General features: G+C 41.1%; 1 protein-coding gene across 12 annotated transcripts in view; it reads left to right on the top strand.

Annotated features, from left to right (window-relative positions):
- Positions 1–26,745, top strand: part of Dync1i1 (dynein cytoplasmic 1 intermediate chain 1) — a 480,988-nt gene that overhangs the window by 250,835 nt on the left and 203,408 nt on the right. For all 12 annotated transcript variants that reach the window (XM_051177158.1, XM_051177161.1, XM_051177156.1 and 9 more), the window contains one exon: positions 9,202–9,317. In XM_051177158.1, coding sequence (XP_051033115.1) covers positions 9,202–9,317 — 116 coding nt within the window. The remainder of the gene's footprint in view (positions 1–9,201; positions 9,318–26,745) is intronic.

Here is a 26,745-nt window from a genome sequence, read left to right as displayed (position 1 = left end):
AAAAATGGGTCAGCTGCCATACTAATATCTCTGCACAGCTAGAAATAAATCCTGTGGAGATGCAATAAATGTTCCCTAAAATGATTTTGAAGCAAACACGAAGGATGAAAATTCATCCTCGAATTAATGTGGAAAGACCAACTCTCTTGCTGCTTCTCTTGGAAAAAAACACCCACCACTCTGCCTGTGTATGTGGGAAGACAACCACAAAGCCAGCTACTTTCTTGGTATTATGCCCCGTCTTTGCTGTTCCTTTCTGTCAGTGGAGTATCCCATCCCTAGCTTAGAAATCTGTTCCTAAGATGTCACAGATTGTTACCCACTGATACCAGAGCACAGTATTTCAGAAACAGGTTGATTCTTTGTCATTTGAAAATAGTATCTTAATTAATTTTGAGAATTTCATACAATGTACTTTGATCACATTCACACCCCAACCCTTACCTCTCTACCCATTAAACTTTGTGTCTTCTATGTTGTTGTTGTTTTTAACGCACTTAGCCCAACTTGTACTACTAGAAGAGAGAAGTAATCATCATCTTACCCAGCTGTGAATCCTGTGAGCTACCATAGTGATTGGCCTGGCAAGATGTATCTACTGGTGCAATAGTAACATGAATATTGTGGTAGTAGCCAACCATTTTCTCAAGGCAGAACCCATCTGTGGCATGACTATTCTTGTCTTTTTTAAACCTCCTATGTTATATGAACTCCTCATATTCTTTTTCTATGGTTGCAGCATCTCAGGGGACATTCTATTGGTGACTGCCAGTGGCCACATTTTCAACTTTGTCTTCTCTTAGCTCCATTCTTACACTTAGAAAATTATTCTCTATGAACACCTGTGTCCTCCAGTTAACCATTCATTTATCTTCTTGCAGAACATGAAGCCTTGAAATGCCACCTGCCCGTTTCTTCCCTTCTCCTCCCATATGAAGTTGGCTATTAAAGCAGCCCTCCGTTGTTTCCCAGAGTCCATCTCATCGCTCTGAACCAAGTCTCCAACCATCGTGAGGCACTGTCCATAATCAAAGCCATCGTTCTTCTGGCTGTTCCCTTTGTCTCAGTGCTGCTACTTTCCCTGCTCAGTTCTCCCTCCCCCCCCCCCTTTGCTTGTGGGTCTTTTCTTTATTCCTGTTTATCCACACTCAGCTCCTAAGATGCAGTCACTTCCTACACCTGATCTTATTTTTCTTATGCTTGTTCTGTTATTATGGTTTAAATATTGCTTTGTAACTGTGAATTTCATAGTAACTTCCTATACCTGTTCAGTGTCTACAGAAAGTCCAAGTTCTTTAGTCTAATAATCTATTGTCAATGTTTCTTTCTAAATTCATCTTAAGGCCATTGCTCCCAATTCAAAATTTGTATTCTACACTTCCTGCTATAAAATGTAAATACAGTTCTCAGATCTTTGTGTATTCAGGACAAGCTACCTAGAACACGAACCCTTCCTACTCTCTCGAGCTTATCATTTAGAATCTAAACCAGGTCTCCCATTCTAAATGAAGCAAACCCCATTTATCCAAGCACATAGTAATCTTCCCACCATGCTGTCTTCTCCCACTTAGGTGACTCATTTGTGTTAGTTTTACCATTTTCAGCTTCAAGTTCTTTTTCTGCTGTTTGGTGTATATGTATGTTCTGGCTCCAATTTCTCATTGTATTGCAAGGGTATGGCACAGTGCCTTACTCAAACGCAGTTTATGGTTGTGATAATGATGCTGAAAAAAATAGATGCTTGACAACTCCTCCAGGATACTGATGAACAAGGAGGAAAATGTTCCTGTTATCAACCATAGTCTGAGGGCTTATCTATTAAAAACATTTGATGAGCTTTAAGGAAGATAACTAGGAAAATCTCTGGCAGTATCCATCTTCAAATGTCAGTCATCCACTATGTGTGACTAAGCAGAAAAAAAAAAATGAGTTACAGTTGAACATGAGCCTGATGCAGACATTCTTTTTAATGCTCTGACCTTGGCCTACTTTGATATCTGGCCAAATGACTCCTTTTCCCTGAGAAGATTTGTTCCTGGTTTTATCCCTTTCTCTTTCAGGGTTCATCTTGCTCCAGAAATGTCCTGTGACTTCCTTAGGTTTTTAGGACTGTGAATGTTGTACACTGGCCTCTAACCCTCCTCCCAGACATCTTCCCAATGATTGTGTACCATCAGTTGTTGAATATTCTGGAACTTTCATTTGACACCATTTTTAAGGGTCATTAGGTTTATAAAAGTTGGAAAGTTTCTGAGATGACTCAAGTTTACTTTAATTCTGACTTTTCAAAACTAACATTTCATAAATGCCGACATTAGAAAATGGTCCTATGAATGTCAGGCTGGCTTACCATGCCATAGCAACGATGTCGTTGAAACAGCCCATCTTCTGCCTTTGTATGCTCAAGTCCTCGGTGACACGGAAAGAAATGCTAACAAAAGATGAACCAGGGACAACTTGTTATCTATAAGCAAAGAAAGAATCTGGACCCCTAACTCATACCATATACAGAAAGTAATACAAGTAGATCAAATGCCTAGATGTTAGCACTCAAACTATAAAACTCATGAGAAGAGGTGAAAAACATCAGAGCCTTGGAATGAGCTCTGATACTTGAGGCATACAACCAAAAGACAAGGAAAAAATTAAAGTATATAGTTATTGAATTAATATGGAAAATGTTTGCACTTCCAAAGGCATCATCAAAATCATGAAAAATAATCCACAGAACAAGAGAAAATATTTTACAAATCACGTCACACTTACTAAGATGACATGGTAAAAAAGCAGATGATACGAGTTTAGGAGTGAGGACTGGAGAGATGACTCAGAGGTCAAGAGCACTGGCTGCCCTTCCAGAGGTCCTGAGTGCAATTCCTAGCATCCATATGGTGGCTCACAGTCAACTGTAATGAGATCTGGTGCCCTCTTCTGTCATTCAGGCATACATGAAGGCAGAAAACTATATACATAATAAATAAATCAATATATATTTTAAAAAGACTTTAGGAGTATACAGAACTGTTATACACTGCTAATGAGAATGCAGTGTATAGGCAGTTACTTAAAACCAAAACAGAATCTCCACCTGATCCAATCCTAAGTACATTATTCTTGTGTACCTCCTTTTCCCCCTTCCCTTTCCTCCCTCCAATCCCTCTTATGTTCCTTTGCTTTCTCTGGAAGTCATGGGCTCTTTTATTCTTCAATTGTTAGTATTTTACACACACACACACACACACCTTAAATACATAACTACAACCTGCTCATCTGCTCATTCTTCTTGGTATGACTTGCATGTGTGATTTCCGGGCTGACCACTTGAAACTGGATAACTAATTAGGGACCTCAGCCCTGGAGAATACTATTTCTCCCACTGTTAGCATTCCTTAGTTCCTATAGCTCTTTGTCAAGGGTCCTGTGGGATTTCTGCCCTTCCCCATTTGTCTGTTGGTTTTGTCATGGTTCAGGTCTTGTTTAGGCAGCCATATTATTGAGATTGTAGCTTCCTGTCATTTCTAGGAGATACATCCTCATAGCAGATTTCTTGGTCCTTTGGCTTGTATAATCTTATCTCTTCCTTTTCTGAGATGGTCAGTGAAACTTAGGTGCAAGTGTTGTGTCATAGATATATCAGTCCAGGCTAAATTTCCCATAATCCACAATATCTGTTGAATGGTTGTAGGTTTTTTTTTTTTTTTTTTTTTTTTTAATGATCTGTTTCAAAAAGAAAAAAGAAAATGTTTGTTTGACAGGTAGTGAGAGTAAGGATAAATTTGTGAGAATAAGGATAAATATTTAGAAGGCATTTAGGAATTAATCAGCATTAGTGTTAACAGCAAAGCAAGGAACAATTTAAATACTACCCACTGGTGCATAGATTAAAAACAGTGTGTCCCTATAATAGTATATTAATCATGAAGCAAATGATATACTAATCCATGCTATACCAACAAACCTTGAAAACACATCTGAATGGGGACACTGGTTCATGAGGGAGTAATATTTTTCTTGAGATCTAGCTAATGATAGATCGGTACCTGGGTAGATTGGATCATGCTCACAGACACTTGGTTACCTTTTTTACTCCTAGTGGTACCAAGCAGCCTTCTCAAGCTTGAAGCAGCATCACTCATTTTCAACTTCCCTTTCAGAAGAAAAGGTCCAAGTTAGATGCAGTGTGCTTTGCTGTGTCAGCATCCTTCAGCCTTAGGAAGACCAGGAGAGAAGGACCTTTCAGGATGACTGAAAGAGATGAAGAGGACCCCAGTCCCATCCTTGTAGAGATGTGAACCCTGTGACGTTTTAGAATCAGTTTGTGAGAGGGCCATGACTCCATTACCCAGTGTCAAGCATGACTTACTGGCACTTTCAGATTTTAACTAGACTACATTCCGTTCATTTGTTCATCGTTTGTGCTCTTTAATTGAGTTAACAACTGTCCATCTTCTCACCTTCTCATTCACCTTTGCATCTGCCATGTCTCCTTGATCTTCAGAAACTCCATTCAGAGCTTTCTTCATTTTCCAGTGGTACTGAGCTATGTGCTCTGGAATTTGGCCACTGATTGGGAAGTCCAAAGGATTCTGCTCAGACATTGATGTCTGTCTCTCTCTATTCTGATATTGCTAGGCCAGTGAAATCACAGCCTTTAGTGGTCATTGGAATTCCAGGGGCTGGGGAGTTGAGACCTTGAATTGACAGCTCCCCACCTTCGGGCTTAGTGCTCTGCATTTGAGGTATGAATTGTGATGTGGCATTCTCTGTAAGTGTTTCCTGTGCTGCTGATCTGGAAAAGCAGTCCCGGGACTTCACCCTCGTGTCCCTTCTGTATTTGTTAAACACAGCCACATTATTCCATATAGATGGGGCTTTACTGTGGTTTTTTAGGGGATGCTGAATTGCTTTCTTTATTATGGTTATATAAAGCCCTATGTAAATTCAGTTCAGTAATTTAAAATTTTAATTAAAACTATTTATTTTTTAAAAATGAATTGCTAAGGCAAAAATGTACGTGGTGATGTAATACTAATGCCAACCATCCAGAGCATAGTCCATTTAAATTTCAGCTTCTTTTTTTTACTATGTTTGTTTTGCATTTCCCTGTTCTTATCATCTCTCTCCTCCTGTCCTCAAGCATTTAATTCATAGCTATTCTATGTCTGACTCTGAAGTAAGCCCCACAGAGCAAAGATGGATGGAGAATACACAAATGAGTGAGTTTCCCATCGAGTCAGAGTAGATGGTTGTGAATACAATGGCATGCACCAGGAGCTGTAGAAGAAATGACAGTATCCTTGGACTATAGGGAATGTGCTGTGATAGAGGGGCAGCAAAGAGGTTCTAGAAAAAGACTGGGAGCCAGTATGGAATCAAAGGCTTAACCAAAAGGAATCGCAATTATAATCACATTAGTATGTCAATGATAATAGTTTCCCTTTGACTTGAAGAAACTTCTTCACCACCCTTTAACAAAAATGGGACACCAAATTACTTAATGGTTATATTTTAAAGCAAAGTACTATATGCTTTGTCTGGTAGGCATACTGATAAAATAATTTTGTCATCTGATAGAGCTGTAGAACTATTTTGTGCAAACTGAATATTAAAAGACTGCACAAACCTTTATGTTCTGGACCAAATGAAACAAGGGCTGGCGACAGATAAGACCAGCAGTAATGAGACTCCATTGCAGACACAGCTAAAAGGAAGGACTTTGCTATGAGAGGGCGCCACCTTCTGGCCAGTCTTCCTGGACCCACTAATGCTGGGATCCACTGTGTGGTTCTTACCTCAGAAACAGGGTCTTCCTGTAGAACCTGGAAATCCAGGCCAACCCCGGCCCCTTCTCAGGAGTCCTATCTCGTACTTATAAAACGAAACATATGCTTGGACTTAGAGTGTGTTAGGTTATGAAAGCTGTGCTGCAATAGGTGTGTGGTCATCAGCATTAAACAAGGTCACATGGCACACTTTTCAAGTGCATGGCCCTTTCTTTGGTTTACTGTCCAGTAGAGCTGAGGCCTGCCACTTACAAGTTTATTGGCATCACTAACCCCCAATTTTCCATCTGTAAAACAAGAATAATAATATGAAATTCTACTCGGGGTAAAATAAGATATGTTAAAAGAAATGTTTAGCATAAATACATGATTGCCAGGACACCAGCAAGATAGCCACAAAGAACAAGTTGTTTAATATAAATGTAGCTTAATCAGTCCAGAAACTGTAGGGAGCTCCATAATCTACCTAAAATATCTTGAGAAGTATTATAACAGTTGCTTTACAGTTTTCAGTCCTTTGAGATGGCTCTGCTCTCTGGATCAAGAACCACCATTTGCCAAGCTGTCAACTGATCAGTGCCCTGGGAGATCAGCATGATGACAGCCCAGCTTATATTTATTTATGGTGGCTTGCATTAAGCTGGGCCCTGGTCTCCCAAACACAACATCACCGAGAGACTGGTTGAATGTTTCAATAATTATTAAAACAAGAAAATATTTTGTTTTAGTTAGATAAACTCATTTATTCAAGCTAAGTTTTGAAATCTTGGAAGTTTCATAGCGATATTTTTAATTAATGCAGAAGCAAATGGAGCAGCCAAACCCCATCCCATGGAACTCCTACCAAAGTAAATGAATAAATGAATGAATAAATATAAATAAAAAATAGGAGCACAGTTCTTAAATTTTATTGCCAGAGACAATCAACTCTATGGGCTCAAAATAAATCTTAAATTTAGAATATTCATGAACCTGCCTCTTCTGAAGTCTTATACAGTAAACACTATCATAAGTAGTCAAAAAGATACACTGAAAACCAAGTTGCCCGAGCCAAGAGCTTCATGATATGCCAGGCCCCAGTGGCAGGCTTTACAAGCACTGACCTCATGTAACCTCACAACTTGATATTGGGTCCAACGTTTGCATTATGGGGTTTGAAAAGGTTGACTGCTTACCTGGAGCTTTCCACATGTTGTTTGTTCAAGTTGGTAAATGACAGAGTGGGGTGCAAATCCATTTTCCATGGAGTTTCTCAAGCTATATTGCTTGAGTGATTTGAGAAGATTATCAAAGTATGTACAGGCTTTCACATGCATATGACCTGTTTGTCATAGTCCAATAAGATAGGCCTGAAGTACACATCCTGTTAGCGAGATGACCTGAACACTTCCTGCAGGTGTTGTAGTGACTTTGCGGTGCCTGGAGATACACACTGGTGGCAGGATAGGGCCTGGGTGATCTCTGTGTCCTTCCTAAACCTGTGGTTGCAACTGCCTAGTGGTCCTCAGGAAGATAAGCCGGTGAATAGCCAGAACTGTGGGTTTTGCTGCAAGCCAGCCTGCTGTGTCTGTTCACATTTTTCTCCTCATTCTTATCAAGGAGAAACATTCGAGGAAGGAAAATACTCATCTCAGACCCAAGACAGTTTTCAAACAATATCTTTAGCTTTTTCCTTTCAGATTCTATGTCTTTTACCTGGTTTGCTGCTAGTAAATCATTTCTGTGTGTTCCTTAAATTCACTGTAAGAGGGTTTATAGGACTGGGGTTTGGGGACCAGACAGGGCCTTTGGTGACTCCTCTTATTCAGATCTCCCAGTTCTGAACCTAGGTAGATCAGGCCTGTGTGTAGCAAGGGCTGTGCTTGGGTTTACTGTATTGAACTGCAGATACACCTAGCCATGCTTGCTGTCTAGACCAGTGCTTGTCTGTCTAGTTGCTTTCTATCTGCCATGTGCATACTTAGAGCCCGCCTTTAACTATTTTAGAAACTCTTTCAGAGCCCTTGGAAAGTGTCCAAGGAAGTTCCTGGTCTTAGCATACACTCTCTGTCATGTGTTCAATAATAGTAGTAATTTAACAGAAGGGAACTGAAGCCATGGCATTTATATGTATGTAATGACGGAGCACTGCAACACACAAGGGGTGTGTTCTCACTGTTTGTAACTAGAGAGAAGTGTGAAACTTGACTAAAGGATGATTATGGCCTTCTCTTTTCTCTCTCATGTGTGTCCATCTGGAAATTTCAAGGAAGTGTACTAGAGTATGTCCTATGCCACTGTTAACTTGTATCCTAAAAATAAAGTTCAAGAAACCATTCTAAGATGTATATGTCCAAAGGTATACACATCAAATGTATGTGGTTTATGCATAGTGTACACATGGTACGTATACACTACCAAGAAGAATCACAATAGAAGGCACCATTTTCTCTGTTCCCAGATGAGGAAGCTGAATCAGGGAGGGCTGAATGGCTGTGCATGCAAATAGAGTTTAGGGCTGCTCTGCTTTCCCATGGGCAATGATGTCTCCATGGATGTCTGTTTTCTGGATAACTTTGGAGGACCAGATTTTTTGGAGTGACTCATACTAGCCATTAAGAATCTTACTTAGGATTCTGGCTTATTGGAAGCATTCCATTGGATAAGGACTCGGGTCAATAATAGCATATTTTAACCCTGGTTCCAGTTGTAAATTGCAGGCATTTGAGCACTGAAGCTGATTTTTTTTCTCATATAATGTAGAGAATATGACATCCCACACTTACACAGATGCCATGAAGACAGATGACATAGTGGGTGTAGAGACATCTGGAAACATTTGAAATATTACATAAATATTCAAAAGTGATTACTTGCATGGTCACAGTTAGTTGGGGTTACTAAACTGAAACTCTATTAGTCTGAGCCCATTGTTCTTTTCATTCATTTGTGCTATCTTAGTATGCCTTGCAAACACATTCATTCACACATTGATCATTCTCCTTTTGGATAAATAAGACCTGTTATTACTCTATGGTGGAATAGGATTCTCGCTGTTGCTGCTTTCATAAACATTGTGTGACTCCACAACAGAATCAACTTCCCTTTATTCAAACTTGGAAATTCTCCCATCCAATGGCACTGGGATCTACATGGCCAATGAAAGCTCCCTGTAAACAATGCTGTCAAGCCTAATCAAAGATGTTCAGAGTAGAAGTCTCATCTGAGCTAGAGCAGGACTTCAGTTTACAAATAGTAGAGTGAAGTGCCATCATGAGAGACGTATGTGACATCACCCATCCAGTGAAGGCCATGAGCCTGACACTGTACTGAGAAGCTGAGGGCATCTGAGTTTGTTTATTTTTGTGTTTTCAGAACTGTTTGGTCTTTTGAAATAAACATATCGTCTTCCTAAGTGTTTCCCCTTTGCTACTTACAGAAGAAGACTGCACAAGCTCGGCGTGTCAAAGGTCACCCAGGTGGATTTCCTGCCAAGGGAAGTAGTATCCTACTCCAAGGAGACACAGACTCCTCTTGCAACTCATCAGTCCGAAGGTAAAAGATGGCTTTTGTTTTCTTTATGTGCTGTGGTCTGCAGAAACTATCAGGAATTAGCATCCTTTGTGTTGATGTCATATCCCTGGGATTTTTGTGGGATGCAAACAGAGTGACATCTAGAAAACCACAGATGCTGTTTTCTCTGATTTTGGAGGTTCCACTATTCCTCCAAGAGATCCATGGACTTTTAAGTGTATAACACTTGTGTCGAGTTTCTGTGCTTGTGTGAAGAGGGTGGAAATCATCAAAGTAGTGAATAGATACTTTCACAAATGGTGTTAATAAGACTATGGTCATTAAAATCCATCATTTGGGGATGGCTCAGAAGTTAAGAGTACATACTACTCTTGCACAGGACCAACACCCATGGCTGGTGGCTCACGACCACATGTAAGTTCAGATTCAGGGAATCCAATGTCTTTGTTTTTGGCCTCTGCAAGTATGTGCACACACACGGTACACACAAAGAGACACACATATACATATAAGTAAAAATAAAAATCTTTTTTAAAAAATTCACCATTTGTAGGAAGAGCAAGCTGCATCCCACCATCTGTTTCTAATAATAGAATATTACTGGGACACAAATGCTTCCAATCATTTGCACCTATGACTAATTTTCTTCCTATAATGGTCTGGCTGAACAGACATGAAGAAGACCTTAGCTGGCTCACAAAGCCTAAAATCTTGGATCTAATTCTTTACAGAAACCCTTTTCTGGGCCCTGATTTTCTGGGCAGTTCACATAACAACACACAGGTCAACGATATTCTCCATGCACATTCATTGTGGATTGAGTGGGAATGGAATTGTATACCTCTTTTATGCATACCAGAAAATATGAAATAGAAAATTTGCAGGAAAATCTCAACAAATCATTAAAGTCATTGTGATGATTAATCATGACGTTTAACTTCCTGGGATTGGAAGCTTGATGGAAACAAGCCTCTGGGCATATCGGAGGGATTTTCTAGATTTGTTTAGTTGAGATAGGAAGATCCTATATACTCAGTGACACCTTAGGAGGATTGAGGTCTTGGTCTGAATTAAAAGGAGAAAGGGACCCGAGCAATAGCATTCACACCACTTGGCTTATGCCATGTGCCTCAAGACCCTGCTCCCACAGACCTTCTGCCGTGATATACTATATGCTCTAACTGCAAACCAAAAGAAACACTTCCTGAAGGGGCTTCTTGCCAGGTGTTTTTATCATAGTAACAGGACAAGGAACTAACAAGAGAAGTTAAGGCGGATGAATCTTAATGTTTCCTCAAAGTATGATACCATGCTAAGGGACAGAGATGTCGCTCAGTGGCAGATTGCTTACCTAGTGTGCATGGAGCCCTGGTACAGTTCTCAACAAACAAACACTTCAGACCAAGATAGAATTGCAGGAAAATTGAAGAGATGTGTATACAGGAAATGGAGTAAGTCAACTTGCATTGTTAGAAAGTAGCATTCCAGTAACTGATGGGAACAGATGCAGAGATCCACAGTCAAGTACTAGGCCAAGCTCCTGGAGTTCAGGCAAAGAGAGGGAGGAGGTATTACATGAGCAAGCAATGACAAGATCATGATGGGGAAATCTGCAGAAAGACGCCTGACCCGATAGCTCAGAGCCTGCATGGGACCGAACTAGAACCTCTGCATGTGGGTGACAATCGTGTGGCTTGGTATGTTTGTGGGATCCCTGGCAGTGGGACCAGGATTTATCCCTGGTGTGTGAATTGCCTTTTGTTTTTCTTTTTGGAGCCCATTTCCTATGGTGGGATGCCTTAATCAACTTTGATGCAGTGGGCAGGGGCTTGGTCCTGCCTCACTTTAATGGGCAAGGTTTTGCTGACTCCCCATGGGAGTCCTTACCCTCTTTTAGGAGTGGATGAGAGGAGTAGAATGAAGGGAGGAAATGAGACCTGTGTTTGGTATGTAAAATGAATAAAAATTTAAAATTAAAAAAGAAATTCAAAGATGGACATTGAAAAAACAAAGTGAGTAACATTGTTGATAGAACAATTTTGCTTCCTGGGTGTTCAATGTGGATAAGAGGATGTTTGAATTTGGGGTTCATTCTTGGTAGACATTAAATATTGAGCAAAATCTCAAATAATGAAATACATTAGCCTTTCATACTCAATCTGTAACAGACGTAAACCAGTGCGGCTTGGTTTGTGCATGCTACAGAGATTTTCTATTTGGATTGTCAACTCATAATGTCAAAAATGAAGAAAAATCTTGTTTCTTAAAGTTCAGGCTGCCTACAGACCTTTAGTAATATGGCTGTGTCGACAAGTCTTTGGTAGCAGTGCCTATCAAGCCCTGTGATAAAATAACGAACTTCAGATGCAGAAGAGTAGCACCCTCTGGTGGTGAAACTTTAGACAAACTAACTGCCGCATTAAGACCTGTGTGTTAACTTCGCAGAAAATAACTCTAACAAAACCCTTCAAGAGTCCTGTCCTTGGGCCTCCAGACAAGAGAAGGAAGATTGTTAAAAAGCAACCTCACTACCCAGCCAAAGCATTTGTTTGAGTTAATTTGCTGCCAGAGGCATTTGCAGAACTATAGCTAGAGGTGTGTTTATTTAGCCCCAAATTTGACCCATAACATAAAGTGGTACAACTGAAATCGGAGAAGGAGTGAATTATTTTTAAGAATGTGTATACTTACGGTATTGGAAATGGTACAGAAATATTTACAAGGGGAGATAAATTAAGGATGAAAAGGCATCAACTCCAAACTTTTAAACTAGAATACATCAAAAGGAAAAGCCCACAGAGTTCATTTTATTACTGCAGGGAGAGGTTGGGAGCCCTCATTATGCTGTGGTCCAAGCAGCAGGAAGGGAGGAATTTATTTCTTAGCAATTGGCAGAAGTTCTTTGTGTTTTCTTAACAAGACCCATAGAGCTTTCTTGTGGTAATGGTTCAAATTCCACAATACAGACTTGAACCCAAAGCCAGCTACCGGAGCCTACAGGAGCTCATGATATGAAGACAAACCTTTATGATTGTCGTCTTACCACAGATGTTGGGCTCTTGACCTTTGGTAACCTGGCTGTTGAGGATGCCCAGGACCAGCCTTTCATCTGCTGGGTGAAGTGACAGGAAGGGTTAGCACAAGTGTCAGCTGTGAGCAGTCTGAAGCCAGGTCCTTCCAAATGGGAGACTTGGGTTGGTGCCCGATTTGATGTTTGAGCCAGTACAATGTTGTTGTGATAAGGACAGTCTTGCAGGGATAGGAGCTCAGTGACTACTGGATTTTACAGCACAGTAAGACTCTTGGATAGATAATATTTGCATCTGTCATGTCTATAAATCCCATGTGAGCTCTTTATTAACAATAACATATAAAGACTTTTTAACTCATTGTTTGAAGACAGAAAATTAATGAAGCTCAAAACTGACAATTTCAGAGCATTGATGCTCTGCCTTGACTGGAGTTCTATTGTATTCACCTCGTACACAGACACACTGCACTTAAGGAGGCGTAGGAGAAGTACTCTGGACTTGCCTGAGTTAGAGCCCCTTTCCTCTACCACATACTATAATGAGCACTCTTCAGTGTGTTAGCTTGAGACATAATGGTCTGTTGCAAGAAATACTCTGAGATGTTTTAAAACGTGGTAGATTTAGAACAAAATCTCCATCAATACAGTTCTTCCAAGTAGCTTGGGGCTTCCTCGTCTGTTTAGGTCACTAGTCACAGGGCAAGAAGGTTGAGAACGGAGAAGTCTGATCAGAAACAGGCTATCTCTACCCTCAAACATTTTAAATATGTGCTTTTTATTTCCAAGTAAGGAAAGAGCATGTATATTGCTCTGCCAAATGTTTTGCCTCTGCTTTGCATGTTATTCCCCTAACTGTCCATGAGGTACTGCAGTCCGAAAGCAATCCTGTGTGTGTTTATTACAATGAGTAGGTGGCTAGTAAGTAACCAGTACCATGCAACTGAATGAGACTGGTACTTCCAGATTTCTCTAGGATCCCCCAGGTTCTTCATGGGCCCTGGAGCAGTGAGACTGTCTAAATGTGCTGGGATGGTGTCAGCCACATTGGACAAGGGGAGATTCTTAGGCATTCTGTTGGTAGTGTCTAAGGTTCTCTGTACTCCCATGGGAACTTGGGCTTTATCTTGGCCACTTCCTGCCTATCTCTGATGTCTTACATCCAAGACACACAGTGACTGCTACACTTTTCCAAGCTCTCCTAACGGCCTGTCCTGCTATGCATGTGCCGTGCTGTATTCTCTATTTGGAATGCCTTCCTTTCCCTGTGCCTTCCTTCAAGGGTGCACCCCACAGTCAGTTCCTTGATAATTCCGTACTCATACCATGGCCAAAGTCGGTTTCTCTGTATTATACTGCACTGATCCCTTCCATGTCTGGGCTTCCCTATGAGTAGGGTCCATGTACTTCATCCACTTTGTGCCTCACATAACTCCTGGTTCAAAGAGTACACTCTCTAGACATGCAAACAGGCGAGAAGCATAAGATACTGAAGGCTGAAGAAATAGGAGCTGGAAATCCTTGTGGTTTCTGGGGTGATGAGGACCAGTCTGGGAAATCGCACTGTTTTTGTGAGGTTTTGATGGAAATACCATAGTTGAAAGATTTGTCTTTTCAAAGGACCTTAGTATTTCTCTTTCAGCCAGGCCCCTGTTTCTGTCCTTGGTGAGTGTAGGCATTATCTACTCATAAATATGATGGGAACACTGGAAGCAGCCTGAGTTGGCCTAGGATAGGGCAAAGCAGCCTCAAGCTTCACTGTGCAGAAATGTCTTCAGAGCAATTTGGGAGCAGTCCGTAGGGGGGTAGCTAAGGATGGCAGTTGCACTTTTGTATGCCTGGGAAATACTTTCTTAGTATGGAAATATTTTCTACCTTGATTCCCCATCCTCTCCAGGATACATTCTCTACAAACAAGCTACAAACAAGCAAATCATTGCGGTTTGGGAATTCAAACAGTTTGGTCTGATATTGTCCAATGATGCCACTGATGTTGCCACTGATGTTGCCACTGATGATTTTAATAATACATTCTGGTTAACTCCGTAATTTCAAGATATTCACGCCTCAAAATGCAATCAGTGTGAAACGATCAATGAGACATCACCCTCTTTCTTTGTTCCGAGACTGACATTTTCAATCAAGCCGTTCTTACACAGTTTCCAAACGCAAGCCAGTCCTGAAACACCTCACAGTTGCTTAGGAGGAAAAAAATAAAACTGTGCTTGATAACCTTGACTCAAGCTTCGTGGCTGGCTCCCAAGACTCCTGGGCTCTGTCTCTGAACTTATTGCTGAAAAGAACAGTCTAGTGTTTGTTGACGAGTCCCTAGTAAGATGACATATATGAACTTTATTTTTAGCTCTGATCCTATAGAGCGTTGTTATGAGTTTTATTTTATATTCCGTATAGTTCCGTTTTGACACTTGTTACCAGTATTGATGTTCTTTAAGTGTAGACAGGCTTTAGAGATCCCAGTCCCACTGTTAACAAATGTTAAGGACTGGTAAATTCTTCTAAAGGAGCAAATAACTGTATTTTCAAATGTTTTCCCATTTTTTTTTCCTTTTCATATACCTTAGCTGAGTACTGACAGCATTATGCTTCCAGGTCTACGGGCATGGAGCCCTTTGTTCAGGACAAGATGGTCAAGCCCGGTGGTAGAGCTAGCTGATGTAGAATGGAAAAGATGGAAAGGAAAGCATAAACCTTTCGCTGTGGAGCAGTGCTCAGTGTGCTGGGAGGGTCGAGTATGCCCAAGCTTATAAATTCAAATCTCTGCCCCATTTGCTGTCATGTCCTGGTTATTGTTGTGATCTCTCATAAATCACCTGGTGACACTGACAGCTTAGAAGATTTTACCCAGGAACCCACAGAATGTAAACTTTGTGTTTGTTTGGGGAAAACATTTTTTATAGACATTTATGAAAACCAGAGAAAGTTCCTGGACCTATACCTTGAGCAAAAACAAAGGGTAGAGCATGTCACCCACTCCACGAAGTATCCACCTGCATCAGAAGTAGCCACCTCCACCCAGTACCCTTAAGTTCTCCGTCTCCACACTAGCCCACAGCAGTGATAACTTAATCCCTCCAAATCCTTCTTTCCAGTGGCTACTGCATTAAAGAAGCACAGCAAAACTTGGTGATCTATTTGCTGTAACTGACGGAGCCCCACTCATGAACTCTGAGTGTTCATCTCTGAAACTATCAAGGACCTCATCACCCACACCAGTTCCCTGGTGACTCCATTCAGATACTAGCTTTCAGAGTAATGTCTGGGTTTGTGGTTGCCAGAATAGAAATTACTCTGCTTCAACTGAATAGAAATTAGTCTGCTTCAGCTGAACAGAAAATAATCTCTGGGAGATGCTTTACAGAACTGATATAAATGCTAGAGAGTTTGGTTGGAAATAGACAGGAAACAAGGCAGCAGCTGCCATGGATTGATTTGTAATATGTCCTTAAATTCCAGTACTGAATTTAAGTGACCTGGACCTTTAGCGGAGGGAAACACACTGTTTATAAAGGTGTTGTAAGGATAGGGCCCTCATTCTAATCTAAAATCTGTGACCTTCTAAAAAGAAAGGATGCAGTGTATCTCTTCCTTTCCATGCACAGCACACTAAGGGAAGACCAGTTGCGGGCATAGTGAGAAAGCAGCTGTCTGCAAGCCAGGAAAGGCCCTCACCAGAATCTAAGTTGACCAGCAACTTGAAGTTGGTCGTCTCAGTCTCTAGGACCACGAATAAATTTCTGTCGCTTCAGCCATCTATCCCATGATGTTTTGTCATGATAGTTTGGGCAGATTGGCAGCTGAAAGAGCCAGGTCACCAACTGAACCTTTCTGGTTAGAAGCTCTGACCTTCTTCAACTTTGTCCTCAGAATTTAAACTACGTAGTCACTGCTGCCTTGCAAACTGCTAACATCCCTCATTCATTTCCGGTGCCTCCTTGAGACTTCAAGAACCATCTGGAAACCCATTAGGTAGGCCTGAGTCACAAGTCCCGTGGTAGCAGTGAGAGGCAATGCAAAAAAGGACCCCACACACTGGCCTCCCCACATCCAGCTTCCACGATGTCTGGGCAGGCTGTGCGTCCTCTTTGATCTACTGGAGAGATCCTCTTTGAAACAGGGCATTTGGATGTGGGGTAGCTAAAAATATATATTGAAACAAAATGATCTCTGTGGTGCAAGAAAAGGAAAAGAGAGGTCACAAGCAAAATGATATTTATTATGTGTGCAGTATTCTCATATACGTTATGGGACTAGAATGTTGCTGTAGAATTTACTCACCTTGTAAATCAAGACTGCAGAGAGAGCTCAGCTTCTTTATTTTGTCTGCAGCTGTCTATAATACCACTGGCTGTCAAGGAAACCATATTAAATAAACAGCCATACTCAATTCTTTATTTTTAAGCAGCCTTTATTAGTACGTTCCATTCATCTTAGATAGAAATGTCTAGACTCTCCTAAGGCAACCACTACTTTCAAATTCCCTTCCCAATTTTGCAGCCTAGTGTACAGAAAGAGACATGGAGTTTACATGATCCTATAATCTAAATGGAGGTAGAGGCAAAGAGTTTGTCTGGTCTGATCCTTGGCTGACATTGGCTGCCCTTTTATCCAACTGGAAATTGGTACCCTGTGACAGAACCTGGAGCTGGAGAAAAAATGACCTCCTGTTTTGGCATGGCATGTAAAGGTTCTAGAGAGCATTCTCCATTTGCCTCTTGATGACTTGGGTCTCTAACTGGCTTTCACTGTTTCTGGACCTTGATTTGATGCCCTATCTTCCACACCGCCCCTGGCCTAGAAGTCTACCCACTCTGGGGTTTCGAGATTCCATTTTCTTAAGAGAATTGAACTTTAATTTAGTGCTCTGTTTCTATCCTCTATTGAAGAATCTAGTCTCCTTACTGGCATCTGAATGCCCTAAAAAGCCCAAAATGAGGATCATTACATTCAGATAAATGGAAAAATGTACCAAAAAAATTTCCAAATGTAAACTCACTCCACACCAAAATGAAGAGGAGGATGTTGATACACAGAGAGAGAGAGAAAAGAAATCAATATTATAGACATTCACAGGTGATCTTGTTTCCTGAAGAATAGCTGTCCGAGTGCTACCTGACTTAAGAAGCCTGCGGTGGCCTCCACTTGTGGCATGACAGCATGTCATGCTCTGGTCATCCCACATGCTTACTTAAAATCTCCGGAAATGGTAGAAATAACATTTAGCAAATGAAAAAGAGCTTCAAAAGAAAAAAAAAAAGAATCCATGGTCTGAATATAGAGGAGGCCATTGAATATGGAGGAGGAGGACAGGGAGGGAAGAAGAAAAGGAAGGAAGGGAGGGAGGTTAGGAAGGAGGAAGGGAGGAAGGGGGAAAGAAGGAAGGGTAGGTTTGTTTTGTGGCCTACACACACACACACACACACACCTACCTTCATTAACATGGACATAGACATACACATGACCATGAACACACACTCTACCACACAACGTAACAGTCAAAAAAATCATACCAATAAATAGGAGTATTTCAGATTGGAGGAGTCACTCTCTATGTCAAGAGAGTCAACAGGTTTCAAATGAGATAAACAGAGTTCCGGAGGCAGATCACAGTATGAATGTTGTGAGCAAACGAACAAGGGCCAGACCCTGGAAGTGACCTAAAAATGAGTTCTCACCTAAGGAGGAACCCATGAGGGAATTAACCTCTGACCCTGTATGAGAAACAATGATGCCAGGAAGACCACCATGGGAAACAGAGTCAAAGAGTGTATCTGTCAATCAAAAATTATGCAGCAAAGCTGCTTCAAACATTGAGGTGAGATAAGGACATTCACAAACAATCACCAAGGCCCCTCACGACTAGCTACAGACACATTTTACAGGAAATATTACAGGTGTTGAGGACATAGCTCAGTAGTGGTTTATCCCCAGCAGCCCCAAAACTAAATAAATAAAATGAAAACACTAGAGGACATTCTCCTGGCTGAGAGCAAGGGGCCCAGACGGTAAGGTAAATGCACAGAGGGAAAAGAAAGAAGGCATGTAGACTGTAGAAATGTTTTTTCTTAATTTCTAACGGATTTAAAAGGCAGCTGTATAAACACGGTATCTGTATTTGTGCTGTTGAAGTGATAATATATAGAAATACAATCTACTTACTAAAAGCAGCCAGAAGAAGGTGGGTTGGAGGGAGCAAAGCTGCATTTGCCTGAGGAAATGACTCCAAGAGGCAATCTAGAGCCGCGGGGACTAATGAAGAGAACCAGAAGTGGGAACAATGAATGTTAAATAACAAAAGCTGTAAGAGCATAATTGCTCTCCTTTCTCCCCTCCACTTCATGAAAGTATGTAAAATCCTAGAAAGTAACATTTATAAATGCATCCCTGAGTTTGAAACATTTGTAGATATACTGGGTATATAATAATAACATTAAAAGGGAACAAAGGGAACAGACATATATGGGAATAACATTCCCATATTTTATTAGAATTAGTTAGTAGGAATTTGAAGTTATAATGTACATGGTAAGCTTTAGAGCAACCACTGTGATAATAGCTCAAAATAATAGTGATAAGTCATTTAGAAATTAATGTGCTGCATTAGGGAATGTTCACATGATATAAAGAATAATAGCGGAACAAAATATTCAGAAAACACAAAGTGGCAAGTGTGTGTTGCTCTAGTACATTGGGAAATGATGAGATGAAGTATGGATAGTGACCAGCAGGACCCCTCTGGGAGGAAATGTACATCGGCAAGAGTGTGTGTCAATACAAGCAAGCGTCTATAAACAGAGGAGAAAGTGCAGTGCTCTCTGAAGAAATGTCAAAGAGGTAGAGTGCAGTAGCAGGAAAATGATGCTTCCGTATGTATGTATGTATGTATGTATGTATGTATGTATGTATGTATGTATGTATTGCTAAAGGAATGGCAGGGAAATGACCAAAACCCCTAAGGTGATAGAAAAATACAACATGTGGCAGAAATGTAGTTTCAAGAACCTTTAGAAAATGATGGCATGAGGCACACCTTACTAGAATTCATCTTTAGAACCAAGTGGAATACACAAATCGTGACTGTTTCCAGGTTGAGAAAGATTCTGGGACTTGATCCCATCTTATCTAGCCTAAGGCTGCCCTCATGGGCACAAGGTGAGAAACAAGCATGCTTATTACTAGCAAACACTTTGCATGGCAGAATGTGCATTATTTACGGCAGATAATGGATGAATGTTTGATGATTTTGCTTTTAGAAAACTCCCAGTGCCCATTGTTTTGCCTTCCTGATCGTCAGTCCTCTGCACCATACTGACTAGCATTAAAACTCTCCAATGAAAAGGCATCTTATAGACTGAGGATGCTAAGAAGAGAAGAGGTAATTTGGGCATAAGGGAAGACAAAACTAAAAGAGGGCACGCAAGCATAATAAACAAAAATGTAATTTAAGAAATATTTGTCCAAAAGGGCAGGCAAGAAGGCCAAAGAAGTAAACATTCCTGCCATGACCAGAGCTCCATCCCTGGGACCTACATGGTACAAGGAGAGGATTTAACCTACCCACATCACACACATGCAGAGTGGCTCATTCTCTCTCTCTGTCTTCATGTGTGTGTGTCACTCATACACACACGCACACACACACACACACGTGATCACTTATACTCATGCTAAATAAACAAATTGTAATTTTTAAAATTTTTTTCAAGTAGAAGAAATGATGACAAGTTAAAAAGTAGGAAGAAAAGCATGCTTAGCCCTTGTGGCATAAAACAAGAAAGCTGTAACCAAAAAAGAGCCAAGGACTTGGAAAGTAGGCCAGTGGTTTGTGTGGCCCTCTTTTAGGCAGTCAAAAGTTTAAATCTGAAATGGGCTCAAACTAAAGAAGTGAGCTTTGGGATAATACCATAAGAGAGGAATACCCACCCTCCCCTTGCTTTCCAGAAGGAAAATCTTGCCTAAGAGTGGCTGGATTTGGATCTTTTCTTTAAATGCAGATGGGACTGTAGGAAGCCTGGTAGGCAAAAATTTCTGGTCAATATTCCTTATTCGATGTAACTGATTTATTACTGTCCCTAAGAAGGGTGAAGTTGAGCTTTTTATATTTGTGTAATCTCCAGATGGGTTAGGACAGCAAAAAGAGAAGCGTTAATCCACTGCATATGAGCTGCCCCAAGATATCGGTTCTAGGAGAAAGAGACTGTAAGTGTGGGTGTGCTTCCCCAGTAGCTTTGCTTTCTCCACTCACCCCTTACCGGGATGAGTCAGGAAGCTAGCTCAGCCTTTGCTTGCTTCTCTCCTGGTCCTCTCAGTTAACCTGGAGCTCAGGATGCAAAGCGTCTGTATAACCCCAGCATCTTGGTCCATAGCCTGGACATCTAAATCAAGCCTCCCTCATAGTAAGAAAGGATTCTACCAACTGAACACACTTCCTGTCCACGTTCAAAGCTTTTTCCTCTCGAAGCCAGCTAGGGAGATGCCCCTGGCTTCCTGATACTCTATTCCTCTACCCTAACCTTTAGTGCGGATGCCCTGAAATAGGCAAGGCTCGTCTCAATGGTAGACTTGAAAAACTGGAAATGTCAGAGCCCCCTTGATCTTCCTTTAGGAGAACCACAACACCTGAAAAGCGTACAAAGTAAAGTCTGCAAGTTTTCAAGACCCCCCCCCAGAAAGCTAGGCCTGCCTCACCCCTGCCTGTGAGTGGGTACCCACTTCAAGTAAAGAAGTAATACTTCCATCCCTCTCTCTCAGCAGGCATTAGTTTTGACTCCTGCCTCCTCCCATTCTTACTTTGGTCTTCCTTCTAACTTAGGTTACTTATTTGATCCACTGAAAAATAACAATAAATATCGTCTCTAAAGCCTACAGAAACAAATGTCACAAAAGTAATATTAATAAGTAGTTAGAAGAGGAAGCTGAGTCAAAGAGTAGGAGAGTTCACACTGGGTACAGGGAAATCCCCCATCTACAGAGGTAGACCTCAGGTTCAGACTGGAGGTGGTAACGATGGCACCCAAATACTGGGCTCAAAGCCTTTTGAATTCTCTGTACAGGAGGAGCCTGTGCTAGGCAGGGAGAGAAAGGGCTGGCCAACTGCACAGATCACCGAGCATCTTGGGAGAGGAGACCACCAAGGAGGCAGATGCTCCACTTGGTGATTTGTCTTAAAAGAAACAAAACTAAATCCAGATCACTCTTCTCATTGACACAGAGACTGGAATAAGGTTTTTGTCACCTTGTCAGCATGGGGTTGCAGTTCCAATACCAAGTTAGGGTGATGTGTTGCGGGAAAACATATGTATGTCTGAGTCTTCCTTTTAATAAGTAACAGTTTGGGGCCTGGGGAGAATAGCTGAGCTTCTTCAATACCTAAACATTTTAGTCTGAAGTATTCTGTGAGATTTTATTCCCTTGTGGTTAATGGAGAGAGTGATCATCATTTTCACCATGAATGAGGCATACTGAAGGGCCAAGCCTTTTCTTTGTGTGTGTGTGTGTGTGTGTGTGTGTGTGTGTGTGTGTGTGTGTGTGTGTGTGATAGTAAACAAGATGGACATGTGGTTTTAAGAAAGCAAGAATAACCTCTAACTCCCCTCTGTCTGATGATTCTCTAGTGTCCCATGGTGGCCCTCTGGTGGCCCGCTCACATTTCCTGATGTAGCAGTTTGAGTCAGGCATATGGCCACGCATAGGATAATACCCTGGATAATAGTTCTGAGGAAAAGAGAAAAATGAAATGTGTGTGTTTGTTATTTATTTGCTGTTCTGTGGGTAGGGATTGCCTCAGGCATTGCTGGTTGGATAACGCCCACTGGACCCCTGGGTGCTCTTGTAAGATCACAAGGGCATCTATTTTCCTACTTTCTGGAGATCGTTTAAAACGCCCCTGCCTTCCTACTTTGTCCACTCTCCTCTCCACTTCTGAGAGCAGCTGCTTTGAATTGTTTTTTCACCATGTCTTTTGTCAACTCTTTTGTTAAGAACATCTGAGGATAGACTAAGACAGTGATAGGAAAGTGGCTTTTTCCTGAAACTATTAATTCGGAGATGTGGGGTGTTTGGCTGCAGGGAAGGTTGAGGCAATGTGTGTACATCAACTTCTCCTGACATGGCCCAAGGGAATGATGGGAAATGGAAGGCTCCTTCATGTGGATGAACTTGAGGAAGAGCACTGGCAGGCACACCACATTTCTCCAAGTGTTTCTATCAAGTGCCTGGCCAGCGAGCAGGAGCAGCTGCTGCCTCTGCCGGTCCAGTTGGTGCTGGTCTTCAGCTGGACCTCTGCCTTGCCAGGTGTTCTCAACACGCAGTCATTTGGGCTGGTATAGGGATCCTTGGGTGGACTGACAGTGACCGCACCTTCCCGTCACCATTCCTCAGAAAGTCAGCTTAGGTAAATGTGCGCTCGTCTGGGACCATTTGTTTCTTACTCTGCTTTAATATAAGCCAGACCTTGAGATTCCAATGCTATGTTAAACATGACCTTAGCGAGTGATGGTGAAACTGTGAAGAGCTGGGGGAAAGTGTTCCTTTCCCACCCTTGCAGTGACAACACACTGAGGAACAGAACTCTACGCGCTCACCCTGTTTAGGTAATCCTTAGCTTGGCATGTTTGGGTAAGAAAATGAAAGGTTTGCCTACATAGCTGAAATCTCTCGTCACGTTAGCTCATCTGATGCCTATTTGTATGTTGGGATCATTTTATTTGGTTTTGGTTAGGCATAAAAGTGTTCTGTGGTCTCCTCTTTTATTTTTTTTTTCAAGGCCTCTGACTTTTGGAAAATTGAGTGACTTCATCCCTGTCTGGATTCCTAGTGAAATCTTGTGTTTTTTACTCAAATTACTTGATCAATTAGCCGTGTCAGCTGCCCAAAATGTACCTTTTTATTAATGGCGCCTTTTATCAATTCATTGGAATTAGAAATTGCAACCCTGCTCTGAGGCTGGTAACATCTTGCAATAATTTACCAATGTTACTTTTTAAAAAGGCACCACAATTGCACATTCGTGAACTTGCTGGATGTGTCCTTGCGTGAGAAATTGCATCAGCATTATTATTAGTTCTGACAAACTGGATTAGAGCTTGGCTATTGTTAAGTGGTTCTATCTGCCCTCAAATCTACTGAGAGACAGAGCATTTTTAATGAATTTAATTAAAACTGCATGTGGTTTGCCATTCTTCCTGACCAAATGCAGTTGCTGCTAATGTGTTATGTTTTATGTGAGAGCCGTCTGACTCTTTGCTAGCAGCCCCAAGGTGGTTTCCATGGAGTGACATGGTGTTGAAATATTAAAATTCTAAAAACTTCTTCCTACTTAAGTGAGGCATGTTTACACTAACTAATGTATGCATAAATGTGTTAAGTATGTTTGTCAGAGCTGTGAGAGACATGGGTTGTATTTCAACACCAGCAATATATTGGCAGCAAGACATTTTGCAAAATTCAAGCCTGGCAACAGGATCTGGGGCATGTATTATTCTTTGAAGTATGAAAAAAAAATCAGACCTTCGCGGAATTTCCTTTGAAAGTTCAGTTCAGCTGGGCAACCACTTTTGTTGGATCTCACCTAACAAACAGGAATTGCATCTAAAGATGACTCCCAGCATCAATTTTAAAAGACATCAGTAACAGAACTGTGTGGGTTAGTTTTTGTTGTTTTGATTTTTTTGGTTTTTGTTTTTGTTTTTAATTAAGATACCTGATTTGTTTCTAAAATGTTATTTGGAAAGTGTTTGTTCAATAATACTTTAGAGATGGAGTTAGTGAAGACCTCTAACTGAATAGTCTCAAATTCTGATTCTGATCTTTGTTGGGAATGGTAAGAAAGTGCGTGTGTATGCCTCCGCTTGTGTGTGGGGGGTTAATGTGCACTGGTGTGGTTATGCCTGTGGAGGTCAGAGGTCAACATCATATCTCTTTCTCAGATGATCTCTACCTTATTTTGAGACAGATTCTCTTGAATCTGGAGCTCACTCCTTGGCTCTACTAACCAGCAAGCTGGGATTCTTCCATTACGCCTCCTGAGTGCTGGTGTGACAGACACACATTGTCACATTTAGCTCTCTATGTGGGTTCTGAGGATCTAACTCTAGTTTTTATCCTTGCACAGCAAAAGCTGTGCCAGTTGAGCCATCTCCCCTACTCCCAGTTTTTAGTTTTTAAAACAATAAAAAATGCTATCGAGGAATGCAGTTTTTAATGCCATCTCTGTTAGGAACGTAATACTTTCATAGGAAGTTGCAGGACATTTTGAGTGGCATCATGAGATGAAAGGAAGGAATTCATTCAGTGATATATTAGTTACTTTTCTTTTGTTATGATAAAATACCGTAACTAAAAGCAGTTTACAGAAGATAGGGTTTGTGTTAGCTAATGGCTCCAAGAGAGCTCTAAGAGTGACAGAGAAGGCATGAAATGCGGACAAGAGCCAGAAACTGACAGATCATATCTTTTTCCACACACAAGAGGCAGAAGAGGAAGAGGAGAGGGAGAACAGGAAGTGCTCCAGCAATGCTGTACCTCCTAAGGGTTCCATAACTCCCCAAAGAGCGCCACCTGCTTGGGGATGAAGTGTTTAAATGTGTGAGTCTATTGAGAATGTTTCTCATCCAGTGCATAAGTAGGAAGTAGAAAGTATCAGGTAAACACTCAGCCCTAGTGAGAAAGAAAGAATTTCTAGGAGTGGACACTTTGAGACAAAAGAGATGAGCCAAGATTGTCAGCGTGTTCCATGGGAAAAGAGTAAACATAAAGGAAGGTCATTGGAATACGGAACACTGAGCTCTTGAGAAATTAGTGAAGAGAGCAACAGGAATGATCAATGGATGGGATTCTGGAAGCAGAAACAAACTGCAGGCTGTGTCTGTGTTTGTCTGCTTTGTACATTTGTGCTGAGACCAAATGTAGCCAGTGTAAAAAGTCATATAAGCTTGAGTGTGGTGGAATATGGCTGTAATCCCAACATGTGGGTAAGTGAAGCAGTAGAATCTTGAGTTCAAGGCCTGCCTTGGCTGCATAGTGCATTCTTGGCTAGCCTGGACTATACCTATAATACATCCTCATCCCATAAAACCAATTTAAGAATAAATATGTCATATAACACTCTTAGTAAAAGTCTTGGTATGTTAAAAGTATTTTTATTTTTAACCTAAAAGTTACCATTTAAACATATTATAACGAAATAGCTAGGAATGTTCCTAAATTTTTTCTTGTGTCAGTTTAAAATAGCTAAATATCCTTCACTGCTCTAAATTGAAATAACTTTAGGTGATATCATTCTTCTTCTGATTGGCTCAGGAAAGGTAAAAATTCTCAGCTTGATTAGGTGACAAAAGTATTGTTGCCTTGACATTGTCCCTGTTTTTTTTTTTTTTTCTCCAGCACTTTCTTTTTTTCTTTTTCTTTTTCTTTTCTTTTCTTTTTCTCTCTCTCTCTCTCTCTCTCTCTTTTTTTTTTTTTTTTTTTTTTTTTTTTTTTTTTTTTTTTTTTTTTGCCTTGATTTGGGGACATGAAAATAATCTCTCAGAAGAAAACAAGATGTCAAAGGTTGCATTGTAACTCTTCCCTTTCAGACTCGGGTTCCCACAGCTCCTGTTACCTGCCCAGTGACCGTGCAGTCCACACACACCCCCTGTGCTGGGCAGACAGGGGTCTTACATTTTATAAAGTATAACTCGGTCTTAACTTGCTGGTAAACAGCCAGCCTGGACTTCACAGCCAAAGCTTGCTGACTTGAACTCTCTTCCCCTTGCTGGTGCCATGTCTTGCCAGACAATCTCCTTTAGACACAGCTTTCCCAAAGTACTTTGACATTGGTGAATTGATCAGTGCTGGCTTGGTATGCTAGACCTTTGGCAGGGATTCAAAGTGGGAACGAAAACAGGGGAGCAACTCCGGGCACCAGAAATATGTCAGAACATAAACAAACAAAAAAAAACACCACACCCTGATTTCATTAGACAGGCGTATAAAAGGAGTGTCCTTAAGCACGAAAACCAGGCTGTCAGTGTTCTCTGTATGAGCTAGCGTATTTGGATTCCATGAACACTGGGCATGGGTGGGATGGTCCAAATCTCATTTCTAGTCACTCCATCTTCATGTGTTCAACATATGATAAGATGGCTTTCAAGAAATAATGGTTGAAAAAGACAGTTGTGATCCTGGAGTCCTTGCTTAAAGACTGGATAAGCCCAGACTGCTGTGAACACTAGAGCCTCCTCCAGCTGCTTGTTACCAGGTGGTGTTCATCTACTTGCTTCTATATGCTCTGGTCTAGTGTTCTGTAAGCCTGGCCTCACACTACATACACTGGGGAGCGTTAACACCTTCAAGTGTCTTTTCTTCACCCAATTCCGATTGAATTGGTCTTGAGTAGGCTGTTTAAGGGGGTTTAGAACTCAC

Source organism: Phodopus roborovskii, unplaced genomic scaffold (assembly GCF_943737965.1).
Source record: "Phodopus roborovskii unplaced genomic scaffold, PHOROB, whole genome shotgun sequence".
Lineage (NCBI taxonomy): Eukaryota > Metazoa > Chordata > Mammalia > Rodentia > Cricetidae > Phodopus > Phodopus roborovskii.
Note: the sequence above shows the minus strand (reverse complement) of the source record. Positions and strands in the feature narration are given on the sequence as shown.